This window comes from Sinocyclocheilus anshuiensis, unplaced genomic scaffold (assembly GCF_001515605.1).
Source record: "Sinocyclocheilus anshuiensis isolate Anshui unplaced genomic scaffold, SAMN03320099.WGS_v1.1 scaffold708, whole genome shotgun sequence".
Classification (NCBI taxonomy): Eukaryota; Metazoa; Chordata; class Actinopteri; order Cypriniformes; family Cyprinidae; genus Sinocyclocheilus; species Sinocyclocheilus anshuiensis.
The window spans coordinates 203,935-226,485 of NW_015555881.1; the positions used below are offsets into that span (position 1 = coordinate 203,935).

Below are 22,551 nucleotides of genomic sequence, written 5' to 3' on the forward strand. Positions count from 1 at the left end.
TTAAACCACATAAACACATTTCATTACACCAAATACACAAAATAATGTTCTTTTTAGCAGCATCATATGACCCCTTTAAATAAAAACTGATTTTTTACAAATTGTAAAAAAAAACAGAATACAAATTGTAATAATATTTCACAATATTACTGTTATTTTTGATCAAATAAATGCACCTTTTGTGAGCAAAAGAGACTTCTTTTAAAAACATATCTTACTAACCCCATCTTTTGAATGATATTGCATGTCTGATTGCATTTATATATGTCTAAAATTGGAAATATGTATGTTTGTGCGTTTACACTCACCCTTGTGTCTCCTTCAGGAGCGAGAGGGTCCGTCATCCAGGATCCGAACCGAGACCCGGATGTTTTAATAGTGATTGCATCACTAATGCCAGTCAGCTTACCACACGCTGTAGGACACACAACACACATATTTAACTACACACATATATAATTGCACACACACACAAACTTTCTTACGAGAAGCTTATTGTCACACAAGTTTAATGAGTTTAGAGACTTAATGCTGTAATGTTATGATGAGTCTGATTCAGTCATAATTACTGTTGTAATCTTATATCTTGGAGTGAAGGTTATGATTAAATGACTTTAATTGAGTCACACTGAGCTACATTATGAGCTTTCATGGCGAAGATAGAGAGAAAAAGTCTTAATTGATAATATAGGAATACAGATGAATGTTTTTCATGTGTGTGACGGAGAGAGAATATAATATACAGATAAATCGTAAGATAAATATAAAAAATTATGTTTTTTGATGTCCTGTGGTGATAGTGAGTAATAACCGTGATGTGTGTGTGTGTGTGTGTGTGTGTGCGCCATTATCTACTATCTTTAGACTAAAGCCCTGATTCTCTAATATTGCAGACACCACAGACACGCATCTGCAGAAAAATGCACAACCCTCTCACACAATGTACATGATTACTGAATCATTATTGTCAATAAATACCCTGTAAAAAAAAAAATGTTCAAAGTAGTAAATAAATATTATTAGAACTACTACTGTTACTAGCCATTTCTTTTTTTATAGTTTGAGATTTCTGAGTGAAAATTAGTTTTTTACACCAATATTTTTTTTTTCAGTGTACAGGAAAAAACAAATTTCATGTGTTAGCACATCGGAGAACATGTTAAATTCTTGTGTTCTTGTTTAATCTCATATGATCACATCAAAATGGCATTCGAGGAATTATATTTGAACAAGTGAAATAGTGAACTAGATTTTTATGTTTCTGATGAAAATGTGATTTTTGCTATAAATCTGATTGCTTAGAACAGTAACAGTAATACATCTCTCCTCAACAAAACAAATTAATTCATGTCACATGTGGGATGAACAAATCCCATGCACCACGTTCAGATTACATGTTTCGCATGGTTTTATACCATGGGAATATGTGAAATTCATGTGGTTTTCCTGTAAATGTTTCATATTCATCAGAAGCGACACACATGGATGAAGCTCAAGTGTGTGTGTGTGTGTGAAAGGAGATATCAGTCAGTTGTTTAAAAGCCATATTGATCGTACAGTGAAACTGGCCAGATTTCTCTTCCAGAAACTCAGGGTGGAGGAGAAAGAAAGATGATACACACCAGAGAAAAGCTGTGTGTGTGTGTGTGTGAGAGAGAGTGTGAGAGTGTGTGAGTGTGTGTGTGGATGCTGGGAAATGGAAGCTGTGATAATGAATACATACAGTAAGTTTACTCTTTTATAGCTCAAGAGACTTGAACTGAGTTCTCAGTTGTGCTTCATTTAAGTATCAGCTATGCTAAAATAAAAACAGACCCAAATGAGAGAATAGTTGACATACAGTAAGAGTACAGACTACAGAGCTGTAAAATTAATGTGGAGAGCAGCTCAGAACATTTGATCTTTGTAGAAATGGATGAAAAATATTGAAATCTGTGACTTTTGATTACAGACTTTTGGTCAAATCCAACCGAGTTTGAGATGCTGAGATCTCTGAAAACCCTCGAGGATACACATGAGAATACTGGGCTCTTTTTCTCAGGAGAAACATCTGAGAAGCAGGAGACGTAAGCAAAAGTTTCTCATTTGAGATTTGTCTTCATCATTGGGAAATGGCAGACGATGCGTTTGAGGAATGAGATTAGAGTGAATCAGAGAGAAGGTGAATTTAGATTCAGATTTAACTTCATTTCTATATCATAATCAGTGTCTTAATTTGTACCCAATCTTTTTTAAATAATTCTTTAGTTTGCTCTTAAAAATAAAGGTTCCAAAAGTTTTTTTTGTTTTTTTGGAGTGATGTCATAGAAGAGCCAGTTCCATTTCAGTGAACAGTTCTTAGAAGAACCATTTTTCTTATTGTGATGAACCCTTTCCACTATAAGGAACCTGAAATGCAAAGGTCCCATGGATTTTAAAGGTTCTTAATGGAACCAGTGATTCCAATAAAGTTTTTTTTATTTATTTTTTATTTTTTTCAAGTGCTTTTGAAAACAATCATGTGTTGGTGCTTTAAAGAACCTAGAAGAAGCCAAAACACTGATCTTAAGACTATAATGTGACAAGAACTTTTTAAATCTTCAAATAACTGCACAGAAACTCTAGAACCGGCCAAAATGGTTCTTGATCAGAAAATTATTTGAACCTGAGATTCTGCTAAGCTAAGTAATAAAACCTTTATTTTTAAAAGTGCTGCTGGAAGTAATTAATGCTGCACCCTTGATTAACCATCAGATGTTTGTGATGCAGAGCGACTCATACCCATTACTTTTTTGGCTGTTGTTATGATAGAAAGTCAGGCGTCTACTCGCGTACTTGGGTCGGTATATTTGTGACACGTTTACTCTGTGAGTAGCTAAAGTTGTCTTCTTCTCTTGCCGATGTCCTCAAAGAAAAAAATATTCATAAGCTAAGTAAATAATGATTGTTTTCATTCTAAAATGATAGTTTTTGTTAAATAAATTTTAATAGGTTCAGTACAAACATATGGCATAGTGTTGATTGCCACAAAAATAATTTTAAATCATTTGCTTTTAAAAAAGCAGAAATGGAGATTACAGCGACGCACTTACAATAGAATTGAATTGGGCCAATTTCTGGAGGATTTACACTAAGATTATAACTTCATAAAAACACTTCTGTTAAAATGCTGTTTGAGTGATCGTTTTACAGTTTTTAGACTTTTTTTTTTTACATTGTGTTGTAATTTCTGAAATATGTTAATTTATGTAATTTCTATTCATACTTTTTTCTGTTATTCTATTTCATGTCGTACTATTTGTGTTTGTTGTAATGCCAACAAGTTGTAAAATTGTTCTTTACACACAAAAAAATTATGTAAACACGTATAGTTTGTTTGCATGTGGCTGTAATATTGAAACAGTGAGTATTTTAACATTTGCAGATTGGCTCCATTCACTTACATTAAAAGTGTCATCATTTTTTGTGGTGATCAACATATGCCACGAATTGAGCTTATTTTGTACTGTACCTGGAATTCCAGGACCAGTAAACAATGCTGATCCAGTATCATGTTTGGGGTAAACAAGTATTTGTTGACTCTGTGTGTGTCTTACCGAGCTTCTGCATGCACGCGCGTAGCCGTTCCTCTAGACTAACCACACGGGAGTGCAGGTCATCGTAGTCGTAGGCTCCCATCTCCTGCTGGAGGAGACCGAGGCTGGACGTCAAGTTCTGCACCTCCTCCTTAAACTGCTGAACCAGCCGAGCGTCTGCTTTGTACTCCTCCAGTACGGGGATCAGCGGACGCAGCTCCGCCATTTTTGCCTTTATGGCCTGCAAATATGTAACGTGGGAGCGTTGGAAAGTCTTGCTTACTGTACGTTCTGAAACCTGTCTGAACCATTGCTGCCTACGCCGATTTTAACAATCTAGGTGTTGAATAATGTTGTGTATACATTAATAATGTGTTTGTTCATCTCGGCACTCTTAAAATAAACGTTTCAATGGGTTTTACCACCATTGGAGTTCTTATAAAAAAACATATCTGCCTCAAAGTATGTGGACATCTAAACCATACCAATGTGCTTTTAAGTTTAGAACCACTGACATTTACAACGAGTTAAAGGGATAGTTCACCCAAAAATGAAAATTCTGTCATTAATGACCCTCCCATAGACAGCAAGGGTACTACCACAATCAACGTCCAGAAACATAGCAATCGGTAAAATAATCCATGTGACATCGGGTTCAACCGTAATATTACGAAGCTACGAGAATACTTTTTGTGTGCAAAGGGAAAAAAAAAGACTTTATTCAACAATTCGTCTCCTCCGTGTCACCCTAGCGCCATTTTGGAGAGTATCCACTGAACGCAAACTGTTGTTCTGTCTGCTGCGCCACATTATTTTTTTTTCTTTTGCGCACAAAAAGTATTCTTGTAGCTTCGTAATATTACGGTTGAACCCCTGATGTCACTTGGATTATTTTACCGATCTCCTTGCTACGTTTCTGAACGTTGATCATGTAAGGACCCTTGCTGTCTATGGGAGGGTCAGACAGCTCTCAGATTCCATCAAAAATATCTTAATTTGTGTTCCGAAGATGAACGGAGGTCTTACGGGTTTAGAACGACATGAGGGTGAGTAATTAATGACAGAATTTTCATTTTTGGGTGAACTATCCCTTTAAGACCCCTTCACACCAAGGATAAAACTATGACGATAAAGATATCGTTCTAGTTTTAAAAGAATGGCAGAGGCACACCACATTGATAATAATAATAATGGCACAAAGGAACTATGTCGTTGAAATCACTTTCAGAACGATTTTTTCTAGCTGATGGATGATAAAAAACATTGACAACCAATCAGAATTCACCTGACTTTAAAGAGCTAGAGCATTTAAAGTGGCAGATGACAAAACTTATAATAAACAACGTTATCATGCGTTGGTGTGGACGCTAGTAATCGTTTTTGATGTGAACGGGCATTTAGTCATTCTTTTGCTTCTGTAACAGTTTCTACTCCTCTGGGAAGTTTTTCTAGATGCAGGAACATGGATGCAGCGATTTGCTCCTGAGCATCAGTGAGGTCAGGTATTGATGTCGGGTGATTGAAAAAGGTCTTTTGTAGGAGTTCAGGTCTGGGTGTTGTGCAGGTCTGTCTGGTTTTTCCCCACCAGATGGCTTGATAAATCATATTTCTGAACCTCGGTAGAGAAAAAAAAAAAAGGTTCCACTCTGCTACAAAATCTTGTTTGCCCTTGTGAAAAAGAAATGTGCTTTTTGTGTTTATTTAAATTAATTGTATGGAATGTACACTAAATTTTTACTTATAGTTTATATTTTTAAAAAACTGTACTTATACTCTTATAATGTCAAATTAAAAGTTTCAAAGAACATTTTAAGGCATTATGTATTAATCTTTTGTTGTGCTTTAAAGAAATATACTGATTTCAACCTGTTGACAAACATACTAAAGCACACGTAAAGTATTAAATTACTGCAATTACTCTAAACATTACGTCTAAAAACATTGCATTCACTTCGCACTTAAGTATTTTCTCAAGTGTATTATTTCCATAATACATGCTCTTTATAAAAGTATGCCAAAAGTGTACTTCTTTTTCAAAAGGCAAAATGACTATATTGGTTGTAGTCTTGATTTTTATGCATCAAGTGATATTGTAGATGAAAATCCTTTAACTAAAAGGTGTCCACATACTTTTGGCCATTTAGTGTATGTACTGATGCTTAAAAAAATCCACTTTAACAACAAATTATACCAGTATTTAAGAACTTCTTTTGTTAAACAAACTTACATTTTAATATAGCACCTCAAGAACCCTGAGAAATGTTTTTTAAGAAGAGGATTCTTTGCTGAAGTGCTTAAATAAACTATTAAAAACCTTTATTTTTAAGAGTCTATGTTTGTGTGTGTGTGGTGTGTGTGTGTGTGTGTGTGCTTGTAGAGCCAGTGAGAGACCAGAGGCCAAGCTGCAGTAAAACTACTCGTATCCGTATAGAAATTATATATCTACAAACATTTATCGACGAAATCAAGCGCTCTGAACACGGTAAACAATTGGGAAAAGACTTTATTAGTTGTCGTTTAGAATGCAACAGCAGAAAGGGACACATGCTGAAATTACAACTCACATACAACAATGTGATGTTAAGATTAAATCCTTTACTTCAAAAACGCATATTACTTCAAAAACCAAAGACTCATAGTGACAAATAATAAGAGTAATAATAATAATAATAATAATAATAATAATAAAAAAACTTAAGCAATACTAGCAAAGATGAGAATAATAATGGTAGTAGTAGTAGTAATAATAGCAATATAGCAATGAAACTAGAAAATGTAGATCATATAAATAAAACGTAACAATTCTTTAGAGTAGCATGCATGAGGAGATCTGATTGGTGGTTGGATAAGGGAGGGGGGAGGAGTGTTTCTTACAGCTAATGTCGAATAGAATATGAGAATCGTGACATAAACAGCATGATTGACGCCCACTTCAGCCAATCGTGGGTTAGACCTGCCTCTTCTGGCCTCTGGCTCTCCTATCATGTCTTTATAGTTAGCCCTGCAAGCAAGAAACAACACACTCAGCACAGGGAGCTTGCTAACCTTGCTAACCTAGCTAACACATTCACGTGCTCTCACAGTCACACACGCACATCTCATGTACTCGCACACTCACACTTGTGTTACAAAGAGCAAACAAAAATTATATTTCATGCATGTGTCAGGTGTGGTTCATGGGATGTTTTGACTGTTATATATAAAAACTGAAATGTGCAGATCCTTTATTTTTTTGCTTTTTTATTATAATAATACAATCATATTTAATTTAGTATTTTTCTGGTCGCAAGTGTAAAAATAAATGTTTATATTTTTGCACAACAATGCAAATATTGCATTTCACCAAAAGTTCACTAATTGTTTGGATCGAATCAGACAGGTCTGCACATTTCACAAAAATCACACAAGCACACAAGTGTGCATGCAATCTGCAGTTTGTTCGTGTATGAAAGTGTGGAGCGATGTGTGCATTCATGTGAAATATGTGCACTGCTTGCATTTAATTGTGTTTACCTTGTATTGCTTGGCGATGTTTTGTTTGTGGTTCTCCTCCACCTGTCTGAATTTGGTCTCCAGGCCACGGAGTTGATCTTCCATCTTCACCACGTACTGCAGGTCCCTCTGAGTCCGCTGGTCCAATACTTGGATTGATTGTGTCATGTTTTGCACCTAAAAACACACAGGTACCAGATATTTAATATGTTTTGTAAATAAACACATTTCATAAAATTACTATTATTATTATTATTTGCAAATTGGAAAACGCACATATGTGATTAGGCATATATATATATATATATATATATATTCTTTTTATAATTTGTTATATATATATATACACACACACACACTTTATTACACTTATATAATATGTATAATATATATATATATATTAATATCAAATTAACAGTAAATTATATATAATTATATAATATATATATTTAATTTGTTATTGTTTCTTGAAAAAAATGCAATTTTCTTGCTTTTTCCTTATAATTTTATTTCATTTCAAATGTTTTTTGTAAAACATGATTTTGTATATAACTATATATTTGATAAGATTTTAGGTTTATTTTTTAACTTTGATAATTTGATATTTAATTCGTGATCCTCTCTTGAACAAATAGATAACATTTTCTTGCTTCCACTGAGCTTGAAATGATCTGATTTTGAAGAAACATCTAAATATATCGACTCTGAACATCAATATATAACAAATCTAATGACCTTCAGGAATCTAGCGAGTTCTGCAGCTATTCCATGTCTGCTAATGATTGATGTGTCCGAGGAGTTGCATCATTGTCTTTCTGAGGAAAGGCTGTTTGCCTTTGTGCCAGCCGTGTTCCAGAGGAACTCATTAACTGAGTGTTTGTATGTGAATGATATTGTCTGAGTTGTTAGTCTCATGCCTCTAGGTCACTTTGATCTCTGGAGGAAAACTCTGGTTGTCATAGAGTCAGTGTCTTTGGCAACTTTATGTAGGTAACGTGATGCCCAGGGGCAAATCAATAGAGCATTATGGGTCGGGAGGTCACCTTCTCCAGTAGCTGGCGGAGTTGTTTGGTGCGGGCATCTCTTGAGCACATGGTCTGCTGAGGTGCGACGACCGTACACACACACCTGCCCTCGCTGTCCTGAGCCGAGCTGTACACCTGCCAGGACTCCTCAGGGTTGGCGGGTAAAACCTGTGAGAAGACGAGAGAGAACGAGAGATATTACAACATCTAAAGTTCATAGATTCATTTATAATCCCAGACTTATTGGCATTACAAACACGACACAAGTTTGCGCAAAATCCCATCTGCTAGTGCCACGTCAGACCACGCCCACTTCCCCACCCACCAATCAAAACGCAGCAGCTTTACATCAGCCTCATTCACGCTCACAGTTTTGAAATCGTATTTGACTGACAGCTATTCGAGAGAGGCGATCTATCCTGTTCAGCTGTATGTCGTTTCTGAACTGCTGTTGAGTTACAGATCCAATCACAGTCTGTCTGGAGTTGGTGACAGTGAGGGACAGATGGAGAATTGATGAACATTCACTGATGCAGGTCTGGAGAATCCTAAATCTCCGCAATCTCCAAACCAATGGAATATCACAACACTAGAAACAGACTTTTGCAGTCTTTTCTTGTTATATTCCCTGGCCCATGGTAAACCCCATAGATTTTTTTTTAATATTCAAAGTGATATTAATGAAAGTGAAAAAGACTGAACCACGAAAGAGCTACACAACTGCATGACATCTACAGTGTATTTGGTGATAGATAGCCTATTTGTTCCATTCTTTATTCTTTTTTTCAAGCATACACTCTAAAAAATGCTGGGTTGTTTAAACCCAATGTTGGGTCAAACATGGACTAACCCAACTGTTGGGTTAAATTTTGGTTACATTTTTAAATTAACTTTTTAACCCAACAGTTGGGTTAGTCCATATTTGACCCAACATTGGGTTGAAACAACCCAGCGTTTTTTAGAGTGTAAGAATGTGCTCAAAACACGTTTTTGCGTTCAAAAGAACCTCTTTGTTTCTTTCAGTGGGCTTTTCCATGCCTCATTCTAGTGAAATCACAAAAAATGCTCCTGATATCTATTGACTTATTGCAGCAATTTTGGTTTATTAAAATAAAATAAAACTTTCATTAGAGCTAATTAGAACGCTGAGCGTTCGAAATTCCATGACATCACAATCAGCAGGTCCGTGAACGCCACTTTTGAAACCGAGAACACGCAAGGAGGCGTGCACACACGTTCCTGCATTGGACATTTTTAAAGAATGAATGAAGCAGAATGCAAAAGAATGAAAATTTGTATACAAAAAATATCGTAAAACGCCTAATTGCAACGCGCTGCTATATGCGCGACTGGAAAATATTTTTACATGTTAAAAGCTATTAATATTTGAACTTTTCGTTTGAATTTCAGGGGAAATAACCCGAGACTTACTCCTATACTCCGGTCTGGATAGCCGCCCTGCGCCGCGGTCAGTTTGGTGGTGTTGAGCCCCACTAGTGATGGCAGTGTCTGGGACATCCAGTTGGTGATCATTGCCATGGTGCTGAGCACCACACCGATCTTCAGCAAAGGCACCGACATTTCTGCGCACTGACCCAAACTCTCATTCTACACAAGCCACCGGGAAACCGTAACGGCGAGCATCGCTGCCCGTGAGCGCCTCGTGCATCACCATCATCCGCAACATCTCCTCTAACGGTCCCGGTTCGGACGGTCTCGCAGTGCTCATCTTCATGAATGCCAATGATTGAATGGAGTCCCGTGTTAGAATGATCAAACTGAGCGGTTGTGACCCTCGTCTCCGCGTGCTGCTACCGTCTGGTGTCTTTTCCGTTATCCGTGCCTCTTTTGTTTGCCTTCACGCCCTTATTGGTCCGCCTTCTCCACGCAAAAGAATTACTCTGGATGGATTACAACTGCACACACCGACTGCTCTCCGTGGATGAGAAAGGAGGCGGCGCCACGCGCTCCTATATAAAGAGCTTCTCTGCTCACGAGTGACCCAACATTGGGTTGAAACAACCCAGCGTTTTTTAGAGTGTAAGAATGTGCTCAAAACACGTTTTTGCGTTCAAAAGAACCTCTTTGTTTCTTTCAGTGGGCTTTTCCATGCCTCATTCTAGTGAAATCACAAAAAATGCTCCTGATATCTATTGACTTATTGCAGCAATTTTGGTTTATTAAAATAAAATAAAACTTTCATTAGAGCTAATTAGAACGCTGAGCGTTCGAAATTCCATGACATCACAATCAGCAGGTCCGTGAACGCCACTTTTGAAACCGAGAACACGCAAGGAGGCGTGCACACACGTTCCTGCATTGGACATTTTTAAAGAATGAATGAAGCAGAATGCAAAAGAATGAAAATTTGTATACAAAAAATATCGTAAAACGCCTAATTGCAACGCGCTGCTATATGCGCGACTGGAAAATATTTTTACATGTTAAAAGCTATTAATATTTGAACTTTTCGTTTGAATTTCAGGGGAAATAACCCGAGACTTACTCCTATACTCCGGTCTGGATAGCCGCCCTGCGCCGCGGTCAGTTTGGTGGTGTTGAGCCCCACTAGTGATGGCAGTGTCTGGGACATCCAGTTGGTGATCATTGCCATGGTGCTGAGCACCACACCGATCTTCAGCAAAGGCACCGACATTTCTGCGCACTGACCCAAACTCTCATTCTACACAAGCCACCGGGAAACCGTAACGGCGAGCATCGCTGCCCGTGAGCGCCTCGTGCATCACCATCATCCGCAACATCTCCTCTAACGGTCCCGGTTCGGACGGTCTCGCAGTGCTCATCTTCATGAATGCCAATGATTGAATGGAGTCCCGTGTTAGAATGATCAAACTGAGCGGTTGTGACCCTCGTCTCCGCGTGCTGCTACCGTCTGGTGTCTTTTCCGTTATCCGTGCCTCTTTTGTTTGCCTTCACGCCCTTATTGGTCCGCCTTCTCCACGCAAAAGAATTACTCTGGATGGATTACAACTGCACACACCGACTGCTCTCCGTGGATGAGAAAGGAGGCGGCGCCACGCGCTCCTATATAAAGAGCTTCTCTGCTCACGAGACGCGCCACCGGGGATTTGCACTTGGCAACGGAACCTGTTAATGACCCTATATTGTTTAAGGTTGTAAACGGAACATCCCAATGTCACGCCCCACTCCGGGTCAACGGGAGTGAATAACGTTTATATACCCCTTTTGTTCCCCTATAAGAATTGTAACTGTCACCGGTGCGCGAGTTATAAAAAAGACTTTCAATGCCGTCAAATTATCTGTCAGTAATTTTCACGGCATAATCTGTTGAGAATTCTTTCACACAACCAAAGTTTTCTTTTGCCGCCCACAGTTAACCGGAGTTTTAAACCAAACACTAAAGCTTTGTGATTAAAATTGTAATATGTAAGTCTATAATAAGGTTATAAGGTCAGTTTTATGATGTTCCTGTGATATTCTAAATGGAAAAATCGCTCGAGCAACGTACTGTTGTTATGGTTACGGCTTCAGGAGAACGCGTCGTAGACGGATTGTTAGTGAAAACTGAGTGACAGGGTCCCGGAGAAGATCCACCCTGCATGCATCCTACACATGACATCCAGTGCCGTAAGTGCATTAATTCAGTCTGCATTAGAACGACTCGAGCGCCCCCGTGTTGTGATCGGCGGTACTGTGATGCAATTACACCCGACCACTATCTGTCTGGCAGTAAGACAGAATGAGTTGTGTAGTCTCATAAATCACTTGTTTAACACCTATTAATCACAGACCTAGACATGACAGCGAGTAGTCGTGACACAGTTAGAGGTGCAAAACACATCATAGTTAGATGTGCATGAATCGTAATACCAAAAATAACCACGCACATTATATAAATAAACTGGGGAAAACCGGGACTATGCATCACACTTCTTACAACAGTGAATATTTCTAAGGGTAGGTTTGTGATTGTTTTTTTAAAGAGAATTTTTGTGTAAGTTCGGGCTACTTAAAAGTTTTTTAATAATTATAATGTTATTGCACAGGGAAAAATAGATACAGTTCAGTTTGTACGTTTAACTTTGTCCCCTGCACTCGGGCATTTTGTCAAACTACATGGGGTAAGTTGACACAATGGGAACCTCCTTTTTAAAACTGATTTGAGAATATTTTTTGTTTGATATATTCAATAAGTCTTGCTGAATAGGCAAATCAAGTTTAAAATAACAAAAATATAGAACGTATGTGACACTATGCCCCAATAGTAATGTAGCATATATATATATATATATATATATGCACATGTTTAAAATCCATACTTATTTGTTTTTCCCCTTAAAATAGAACCTGAATGTAAAGAACAGAATCTTCTTGGTTGTTTAATAAATTAACCAGATTATAAATCCAAAATAAACTGCTATTTTGGAATAAAATATGAATATGTCAAAGGTACGGCACTTAAGGTAGACTGACCTTTGAGCGAGAGAGAAACACAGGCTGAGAGAGATTCAGGGAGTGTCAGGCATCCAGTTTTGTCTCTGTCAGCATATCCAACCTCACTTTAATAAAACATCACACAGAAAACATCTAAAACACTGAATCTAGGGCAGATATTCTTTCCGGGCCTGTCACTGTCTATTACATACACACACACACACACACCCTTTTTGGTTTGCTTGTGGATCCACAATGATTCAATCTTTCTGTACTGGCCTTGAAGGACTAGTTCTGCCATCATTTACTCTTCCTCGTGTCTTTAGAAACCTGTATGATTTCCTGTATGGTTTCCCGCAGAACACAAAAGGAGTTATTTATAACAGAATGTCCAAGGTGTTCTTTTCCTTAAAAAGAAAGTGAATGGCGATCATGGCTTTTAGTCAAGTTTGAAATTTTTAGACTGAAATTTCAGGCTGTTCCTCTCACAAAGCTATGGTGTGACTTGAAATGTATAATATATATAATATAATTATACATATAATTTTTTTCCTGTTAATGCAGCAATGCATCATGAAGTCAGAGTTGTTTGAGTTCAAGGGAAGAAAAGTAATAAATAGGTTGCTTTTAGAAGGTGACCTATCTTCTAATTAAAGCATTTGTGAATTTTATGTATGTGTGTTTATTAATGAACTTTTTCAAATTTCATTTTTCATGAATACAGTGAGATGATTTTAATTGGGTTTATATAATCCTTAAATTGTGTATTTAAATATTCTAAAGTCACACACAGACTTAAACATTCAGCACGTGAATCACAACAATCAGAATCAGAATGAGCTTTATTGCCAGGTATGTTTACACATACGAGGAATTTGTTTTCGTGACAGAAGCTTCCACAGTGTAACAGAATGACAGTGACAGATCAAAAACACAGATAATAAAAAATAGAACAAGTAAAATAAGGAATAAAAAATATACAAAATGCTTTTTTTAAGTAAGCCCAACTAATTAGATTTTACAGTGAGCATGAACATTCTGCTAAACATCTATTTTTGTGTTCAACAGAAGAAAGTCAGTCATATGGGTTTGGAACGAAGGTAAATACATAATTTTTTTTTTATTTATGAGTGAACAGTTTCTTTAATCTATGGAAGCCTGTTTCCGCCACTGAATAAAAAGGTGATTGCAAATTTTTATCTCACAATTCTGACTCTATAACATGCAATTACGAGTTATAAAGTCACAATTATTAGATATAAACTTACAATTGTAAGAAAATAATATTTTTTTTCTCAGAATTGGACTTTATAACTTTATAACAATTGCAAGTTTATATTTCGCAGTTCTGACTTTATTTCTCGCAACTGCAAGTTCTCGCAATTCTGAGTTTATAACTCGCAATTGTGAGTTTTATCTCACAATTCTGAGAAAAAAATGTCAGAATTGCAAGTTTATATCATGCAATTCTGAGAAAAAAAATTGTGAAATGTAAACTCACAATTGCGAGGTCAGAAAAGTCACTATTACCTTTTTTTGTTTTTTTATTCAGTGGCGGAAACGGGCTTCCATATTAATCTGAATGTTCTGTACAAACACATGGATTAGTTTTACAAAAGCACTGATATGTTGAGTCAGGTGCATATTGCTATTAATTCTGAAATAAGATGTGCAGTAAACGTCTGATATGAATGTTTTATGACTGCGTTCTCTAAATCAACAGCGATCAATTTTACTTTCATCAACGTGAGAGCAGCAAAACCGTAATCTCGAGCTGGGATTCCCTTTAACGCCGTTCTTTTTGCTTTTTATCATCTTTTAATAATTCATGTGCAGGCTGTGCGATTTCTGCAGCCCCCAGCAAAACGATAATATCCTGTAGATCAGGAGAGCTAGATGACTATTGGTTGGAAATGTACGAGCAGAAACCATCTGAGCTGTTGGACAGAAGGAGACTGTGGCAGCAGTAACTCATCTGTAATGGTCTACTGTAAAGCCTTCAGCATGAGGCTGAGTGTAGAAAAAAAAAACAGTCCAACGCAACATGAGTGATTTATCAATCGGTCTGTGCTGGAGACCTCCCTAACAGTTCAGCAGTGTGGAGAGGAAGAGAAGGAAGAAGTAAAGTCCATGTTTTTAAAAGTTTTCTTCTGCAGAACTTCAAATGGTCTGCCTGACTCTGGGCCTTGGTGCCCGTGGTACTGCAGAGGTGTTTGGAACAGAGCCCTGCTGTTTGAACATTTACAGTTCTCTCCCCTAACCCTGCGCCTCCTCCTCTCCCTCTCCAAGCAGTCAGTTCTTCCTGTTGTTTTCAGTGGTAGTTTACAGAATATCCGTCGCCAGCTGAAATATGACTGCTTCAAAACATAGCTATTTATTTTGTGATTTAGGAAAAAAAAAATTATATCTCGGTAAAGGGAAGGAGAGCAATGTGTGTTTGTATGTGTGAACAGATGGTACATTTTTACATTTCCTTCAAGAAAATGAGTGGTGCTTGACTGTGAAAATTTCACAGGCGAGTTTCAAGGGTGTTTTGGGTGGTTGCCAGGGTGGTATAATTGTACTAAAGTGTATTTTAGTACTAAGTCAGTTGCTAGGGTGTTCTGGGTGGTTGCTAGGGCATTGCTATGCTACTAAAGTGTGTTTAGTGATTTTATGTTGCTTTGCAGTTGCTAGGGTGTTTTGAATAGTTGTTTGTGTTTTTCAGTTTGGTTGATTGGGTGCTCTGGGTGGTTGCCAGGGGGTTGCTATGCTACTAAAGCGTGTTTAAGTACTATGTCAGTTGCTATTCAGTTGTTAGGGTGTTCTGAGTACTTGGCAGGGCCGTTGCCATGATTCTAAAGTGTACTAAGTGATTGTTAATATTTTTTGGTTGCTAGGGTGTTCTGGGTGGTTGCCAGGGTGTTGCTATGTTACAAAAGTGTGCTTTAGTACTAAGTCAGTTCCTATGCAGGTGTTTTGGGTGGTTGCCAGGGCGTTGCTATGCTATTAAAGTGTACTTCTGTACTGAGTTGCTATGCAGTTGCTAAGATGTTCTAAGTGGTTGGCAGGGCTGTTGCTATGATTCTAAAGTGTACTTGGTGATTTTTAGTGTGTTGCTAGGGTGTTTTTTTGGTTGTTCGTATGTTGGTATTTGATTGCTTGTGTGTTCTGAGTTGTTGCTAGGGCATTGCTATGCTTCTGAAGTGTACTTAGTGATTGTTAGAGTGCTGCTATACAGTTTCTAGGGTGTTCTGAATGGTTGTTAGTTTATTGCCTTTTGGTTGCTTGTTTTTTTTTTTAGCTGATTGCTGATGTATTGCTATATGGTCGCTATGGTTTCTAGGAGGTTGCAGGGTGGTTTCTTAGTGGTCTAGATTAAAACAGCCTGACCTAATGTCTCTACTATATCCTGGTCACTGGTTATCATATTTCTGATTGTTAAAAAGTAACAGCACACCTTTTCAAATCATTCACTGTCCTTAGCACAGAAGTGGCCCTGTATCCTCCTGCTGTCCATCTCTTTCTTATGCATCTCTTTTTACAAAACAGTGAACACACACTTGCCCTTTCACAGTTCAGATGCTACAGAATTCTATGATGGACAACACAAGTATAAAGATCGAGCACATGCTGATGATAGATCTGTCTTGCTATCGATTGGAGATTAAAAACAAAACAAAACAATGTGTGCGCGTGTGATTTATGGATTTTTAGAGAAACAATGAGTGTCAGGTGTGGTGAAATGCCATCATATAAACAACAGCTTGTGTTTCCTTTTAAACACACACACATGCTTTCCTTTTATCTCCCTTTCATACTCGAAACCAGACATAATCGATTAAAGGCAGAGCCATTACTAATATGATAATTCTTCTCATCCACAGGCTAGATTATTCTCTTCTGTGAGAGCATAGTGATGACCTTTATCTCCATGAAGGTGATAAGACCATAGAAGACGTGTATCTGTATCGTGTTAATCAAGAACTAATCTCATTCATTCTATAGCTGGGGGAGCTGGATACATTATCCTCTCTCTCTCGCTCTCTCTCTCTCTTTTGTTAATGGAAGTTTGAATGGATTCTACATTTGGACTTGGGCTTCATACTGAAATACTATTAGGACATTAACACAAATTGAAAAGACAACATATGCACTGCTGGGACCAGAAGCATCATGCCCACTGAAACTAAGGGTGCATGTTCCCTGACATTACATTATTCAGGGTGCATGTTCCCTGAATTATTAGCTAAGTGTTAACTTCCCCCCCACAAGAACATTTTCTATACAACAAAAAATCATGATGATCACTGGCTGTCAAGTTTAGTTGTGATTTTGTGTGGTTTACTAGAGACTGTGAAATCATCTGATGATTGTAGTTTGCTTTCCAGTGTTGACTTTTTCTCACTGAAAACAGGACATTTGGGCGGGACATATCTAACATAAATAAAGTGCTACCCATTTATTGGAAATGAGGGCAATTCTTTGGTCTTGTGTCTCCTAGGACTTTAAGTGGTGCATGATGCTCCTGGCTGGGACGATTTGATGCTCATGTCTATCCTGCATATGTCTGAAATGTCCTATCAAACAAACTCAATGTCCTTAAATCAGCGGTGCTTTGCATGATCTCATAGTGAGGGGTCATCTTGTGCAATCTTACCAACTCAATGCTTTTATAGAGTATTTTTCAATCTATTAGGCCCTCTAGAAAAGCTGCTGGTTGGATCAATTTAAATCCAATCGATGGTTGGCAAATAACTTGGACGGGGAAATATTATGTTCCATCTTGCATTCTGACCTAAATTATGTTACTGATTTTCAAATGAGATCACTTTAGACCTCATTCTGTCAAACCGTTTCAAGTTGGGAACTAGTTGATAATGAGTGGGAGAACTGATGGAGGTGTTTAGCAAATCTGTAGTATGAGATCCATCAGCTGTTCTGTGGGTGGTGTTATGGGCTTTTTTTATTAGTGGTGTTCAGTGAGTGATGTTTCCATTAAAGGGGTCATATGATGTTGCTAAAAAGAACATTATTTTATGTATTTGGTGTAATGAAATGTGTTTATGCGGTTTAAGGTTAAAAAAACATTATTTTCCACATACTGTACATTATTGTTTCTCCTCTATGCCCCGCCTTTCTGAAACGCGTCGATTTTTACAAAGCTCATCGGTCTGAAAAGCGAGGTGTGCTCTGATTGGCCAGCTATCCAGTGCGTTGTGATTGGCCGAATGCCTCAAGCGTGTGACGGAAATGTTACGCCCCTCACCATATTGTGATGACTGGAACAGTGTTGTAAATACAACTTAACCACTGATTTCTAGTCGTGTCCTCTTTTGGAAGGCCAAACAAAGTAGTTTCGCTTTCACAACGAAACACAGCGTCACACATGGCGGGCTAGAGTGAGCGGAGACGGGCGAGCTTGAGTGAGCAGAGGTGGGCGGGCTTGAAAACGGCACGGCCAGCGGATTCGACGAAGGAGTGTCTGGTGGGCTTGCGGCAACCACATGTGACGACCCCGGGCTTGACTCCGCTTCGTCCACGGTGAAAGCCGATCCGGCGATCCACAGCGCGAAGTGAATGTATTCCCTCAGCGACCAGCACGGATCAGCTCCAGGCATGACGAAGTGGATATCGTCCTCTTTTGGAAGGCCAACCCTTCTTTCTATTTGGGTGGCGTTATGCAAATCTTCCCACATAGCGACGTAGACATGTGGGAGCGTGTTAGAACGAGCTGTTTTAGGTAGGTGTGGCTGACTCTTAACTTTTATAAAGAATATCTCTTTGGATTTGAGACTTTAGTCTTTGCAAACTTTACAGATCTTCTTTATGCACCAAGAGCTTGTAACACTCTAAAGAGAAAGGAAAACTTGAAATCGCATCATATGACCCCTTTAAGGAGATGCTTTGTGGAATGTGTTTAGTAGGTGTACTTCTTAGTTATTGAGTTTTGGTTCAGGAGCTGTTAGTAAGTGGTTGTTTGTGTGTGTTTAGGGGTGTTCTGTGAGGGGTATTTACATTTTAGGAGATGTTTTGTGGATGGTGTTCAGTAGGTCGTGTTTTATGAATTGACCATGTATTTGTTGCCGTTTAGGTTAAAGAGTGGTTTTTAAAGGTGGTGTTCTGCTTAGGATGTGTTCTGTACAGTCTTTAAAATAAAGGTTTTCAACAGTTTTTTCTTATCAATTATTCTGTTGATACACTCTTAAAAATAAAGACTCCAAATGCGTGTTTTTACAGTGATGCCATAGAAGAACCATTTATAGTTCCCCAAAGAACCTTTTAGTGAAATGTTTTCTTAGTGTGAGGAACATTTTAAAAATCTAGATAAACTTTTTCCACTATTAAGAACCTTTTGTGGAATGTAAAGTTTCCGTGGGTGTTAAAATTTCTTCATGGAATCATCAATGCCAAAAAAAGAACCTTTATTTTTAGGAGTGTTGGTTTCTTGAGTTCTTATGGTTCACTCTTAAAATTAAATGTTCCAAATGGGTATTCTTTTTGTAGTGATGCCATAGAAGAACCATTTTTGTTCCCCAAAGAACCTTTCAGTGATTAGTTAACTTTTTTTTTTCTTGGTGTTAAGGACATTTTAATGATCTAAAGCAGTGGTTCCCAACCCTGGTCCTGGAGGCACCCCAACACTGCACATTTGACATGTCTTCTTTCTTTCACACTCCAGTTTCAGGTCTTGAGTCTCTTGGAGTCTCTACTAATGAGCTGATGACCTGAATCAAGTGTGTTTGATTAAGGAGACATGCAAAACATGCAGTGTTGGGGTGCCTCCAGGACCAGGGTTGGGGACCACTGATCTAAAGAACCCTTTTCCACTATAAAGAACCTTTTGTGAATAGTAAAGTTTCCATGGGTGTTAAAGGTTCTTCATGGAACCATCAATGCCAATAAAGAACCTTTATTTTTAAGGAAAAAAAAACATTTTGATTCCCCAAAGCACCTTTCATTGAACAGTTCTTAAAATAACCATTTTCTTAGAACTGTTCCATGAATGTTTAAGGTTGTTCAAGGAACCACAGATACCAATAAAGAAGCTTTATTTTTAAGAGTGTTCTTTGGAAGACACTGAAGTCACATCATACATATTCAATATAAGTGCCTTTAGTTCATGGTCCATTAAAGCACCACTACACAACTGGTTTCCTAAAGAGCTAGAGGATAAAAAGCTCTTTGAGGAACTCAAGTAGACTCTCCTTTGACATTAAACCATGAAACTCTTTTTTGTTTCTAAATGTATCCTTTATTTTTAAGTGTTGAGTCCAATAATAAAGCATGTAGGCCATAAACAGAACAGAAAATGGGCCCTGTGACTCATCTCAACTCCTCCTAAACGCACACAAACTGAAAGCCAACTCAGTTTCCACAGTGCAATTATCAAACTATGGCAATTTCCTGAGTTTGAAACTAGATCACTGCATTTGTGAGAGATGAGATGATATGACTTTGTCCCAACATGCATTTGCTCACACCTGTGCTCCTAAGGTATTTCATGTGTTTAATTTAACACTGACAGTAGCCAAATTGAATCCCAGAATGCCGTGTTGCTCTGAAGGAACACCTTTCCTTTATGATTTTTGGACATGAAATGACTGTATATGATGCGTCTTTCATCTAATACTCGAACGCATTCGGTGTGTTTGTGTATATGTTGCGAGGTCTTCTCAAACCCGGCTAAAGCTGAGGAAAATGCCAAATTGTCCCCGATTCAATGGGCTGTAAATCTCCGAGATGAGAAGATGAACAGAGCCACGCGGCGGTAATTGATGGGTTTGGCAGAGTCAGTTTGAGATTTACTTGTGCGCACATACCGAGTAAGCATGCTGCCCTGCTGCGAGCCTAATGCAACATTTACACAGGCTGTACGGTTCACATGCTCATCCTTTCTGATCAATATGAAATTACATGCTACAGTGAGACACTGGTTAAAGTAATAACTGAAGCATGAAGAGCACTGTTTGCATATGTAGGAGCCAAGAACACTGCGCACTGGGTAATGTTAGTAAGAGCGGCCAAATGCTCTTGAATTCTCTAGTGCAAAGCTCCAGTTTCTTTTTGTAACACTATTAGTGTCCATTTCACCAGGGATGTACACCTTTGGGGGAGATACCATATTTAATACGACGTAAATGAAAATAAGGGACACTTACAGGTTGTATTGTTTTGGCATGTTTAATTATCACAGCCTATATTCATTCCCTCTCTTTTTGCGAAATAATCATAATTAGGCCCTAATGTGCACTTTTTCAAATTATTCCTACACTCTTTCATGTAATTAGTATAGTGCTAATAATAGCAATGTGCAATTACAGCTCTACAAAATGTGAAGTGCATTAATATTACTTAGCACTTCTCAAGTTCTGTTTGGGGTCTCCCGAGGCCTTCAGTAGCTCAAAAACATACCTATATCAGCTTGATACTCAATGACATGTGCTAGTTATGTGAGCTTGCTATAAACTTAATAACACACTTAAAACATCATTTAGGGTCTCAGAAACACGAATACACGCAATGAAATGCAACATAAGATACACTTCTGCTAGATTTATTTTGTGATTTTACTGCATTGTATATTTTCCATGCTCGAACTGACCCCAAACAGAAGCATTTGGTCACATTTGTGCAAAAATGCATGTCTTCTTTGGGATAATATCTGCTCATGGGGTTTTGATTCCATTAGAAGAAGCTTATGTCACTGTTGTTATTTTTAAGCTTAAAGAATGTGGGTCCTTGGGACCCCAAACAAAGAATGCAAAGTCAGTCTAACAATACATGAGGGTTGAATACACAGCAACGTGAATCCTAAATGAATGTTTGCTTTAATTCATGAGGTGTAAATATGTAAATCGCGCGCTTTTCGTGCAACTTCTCATGTTTGCTGTGACCTGTCATTCAGCATAACCGTTGACTGTTCCTATCTCTGGGCTTGTAATCCTATTCATTAATCTCTTCTGCCCATTAATTCGGCTAATTCATCGCAGTCTGATCTGTGTTAGATATGTGTGTGTGTGTGTGTGTGGGAGGTAAAGATGGCGATAGACCTACTTGCGTGAGTTCCGTGCCCATCAGCACCAGCACGACGAGACTCAAGACCTTGTTCACGCGCTGCATCTCGCGCCTCCGCTCGCTCGGACTCGCTCTCGCATGCAGATCCGGTCCGGTGTCTCGTTAAGACCCGCTCGTTGGTGCTCTCGCCTCGCTCCTCTGTCCCTCTCTTTCTCTCTCTTCTCAGCAGCGGAATGACAGAGAAACAGAACTCGGTCTCGCGCAGCCGTCTCTGGGCATCTCGCGCCTCGCGTTTTCTCTCTTGCGTCTCTCAGCCTCCCTGCGACTCCCGTCCCCGTTAGATTAGCAGCTCTGGAAGTCTAGCGTCAAGCAGGGAGGTCTGGTTAGCCCGAAACTTTGTGTGTATCTCGCTGTGTGAGGCAGAGAGATTGGGCAGCGAGAGCTGTCCTAGGTGCTGAAACCGGATGTGAAATTCAACGGGGATGAGCGAGAGGAGGAGGGACTGAGCTAATTGGTCAACCCTTGCGCGGCGTCAAAACAGTTTTACTACACTTGTAAGGACATTTTACCTGCAAACGGCGTTTAAAACGAAGAATACAACGTATTTCAAACGAAATGAAAGAAAATCCGGTAATTCTTGTATGTACCACGGTTTCCACAAAAATATGAAGCAGCACAACTTTTTTTAACACTGATAATAATAAGAAATGTTTCTTGAGCAGCAAATCAGCATATTAGAAGGGTATATTGAAGGATCATGTGACAGTGACGACTGGAGTAATGTTGCTGAAAATGTAGCTTTTCATCACAGGAATAAATTACATTTGAAAATATATTTAAGAAGAAAACACATTTTAAATTGTAACAATATTTCACGATATTGTTGTTTTTGCTGTATTTTTAAACAAATAAATGCAGCCTTGGTGAGCTTAAGAGACTTCTTTCAAAAACTTTAAAAAAATCCTTCCACCCCAAACGTTTGAATGGTGGTGTATTTAAGACCAAAGTTGAATCTGTTATTTGCTTAAAAATGTAGGCTACGTCTTAGTCACTGTCGTTAAACCTGA

General features: G+C 38.3%; 1 protein-coding gene across 3 annotated transcripts in view; it reads right to left on the reverse strand.

The window, feature by feature from the left end:
- The window catches only part of LOC107675788 (noelin-like), a 30,945-nt gene extending 8,994 nt beyond the window's left edge, over positions 1 to 21,951 (reverse strand). The window contains exons 1-5 of one of the 3 annotated variants that reach the window (XM_016470249.1): positions 21,524 to 21,951; positions 8,090 to 8,239; positions 7,068 to 7,223; positions 3,576 to 3,795; positions 309 to 415 (exon numbers count right to left, since the gene is read on the reverse strand). In XM_016470249.1, the coding sequence (XP_016325735.1) occupies positions 309 to 415; positions 3,576 to 3,795; positions 7,068 to 7,223; positions 8,090 to 8,239; positions 21,524 to 21,589 (699 nt within the window). In that variant the 5' untranslated portion in view covers positions 21,590 to 21,951. Of the gene's footprint in view, positions 1 to 308; positions 416 to 3,575; positions 3,796 to 7,067; positions 7,224 to 8,089; positions 8,240 to 9,502; positions 10,046 to 10,577; positions 11,338 to 21,523 lie in introns of those variants that run through there. The other 2 variants (XM_016470248.1, XM_016470247.1) reach the window with 2 other exon arrangements.
- Positions 21,952 to 22,551: the final 600 nt, after the last annotated feature.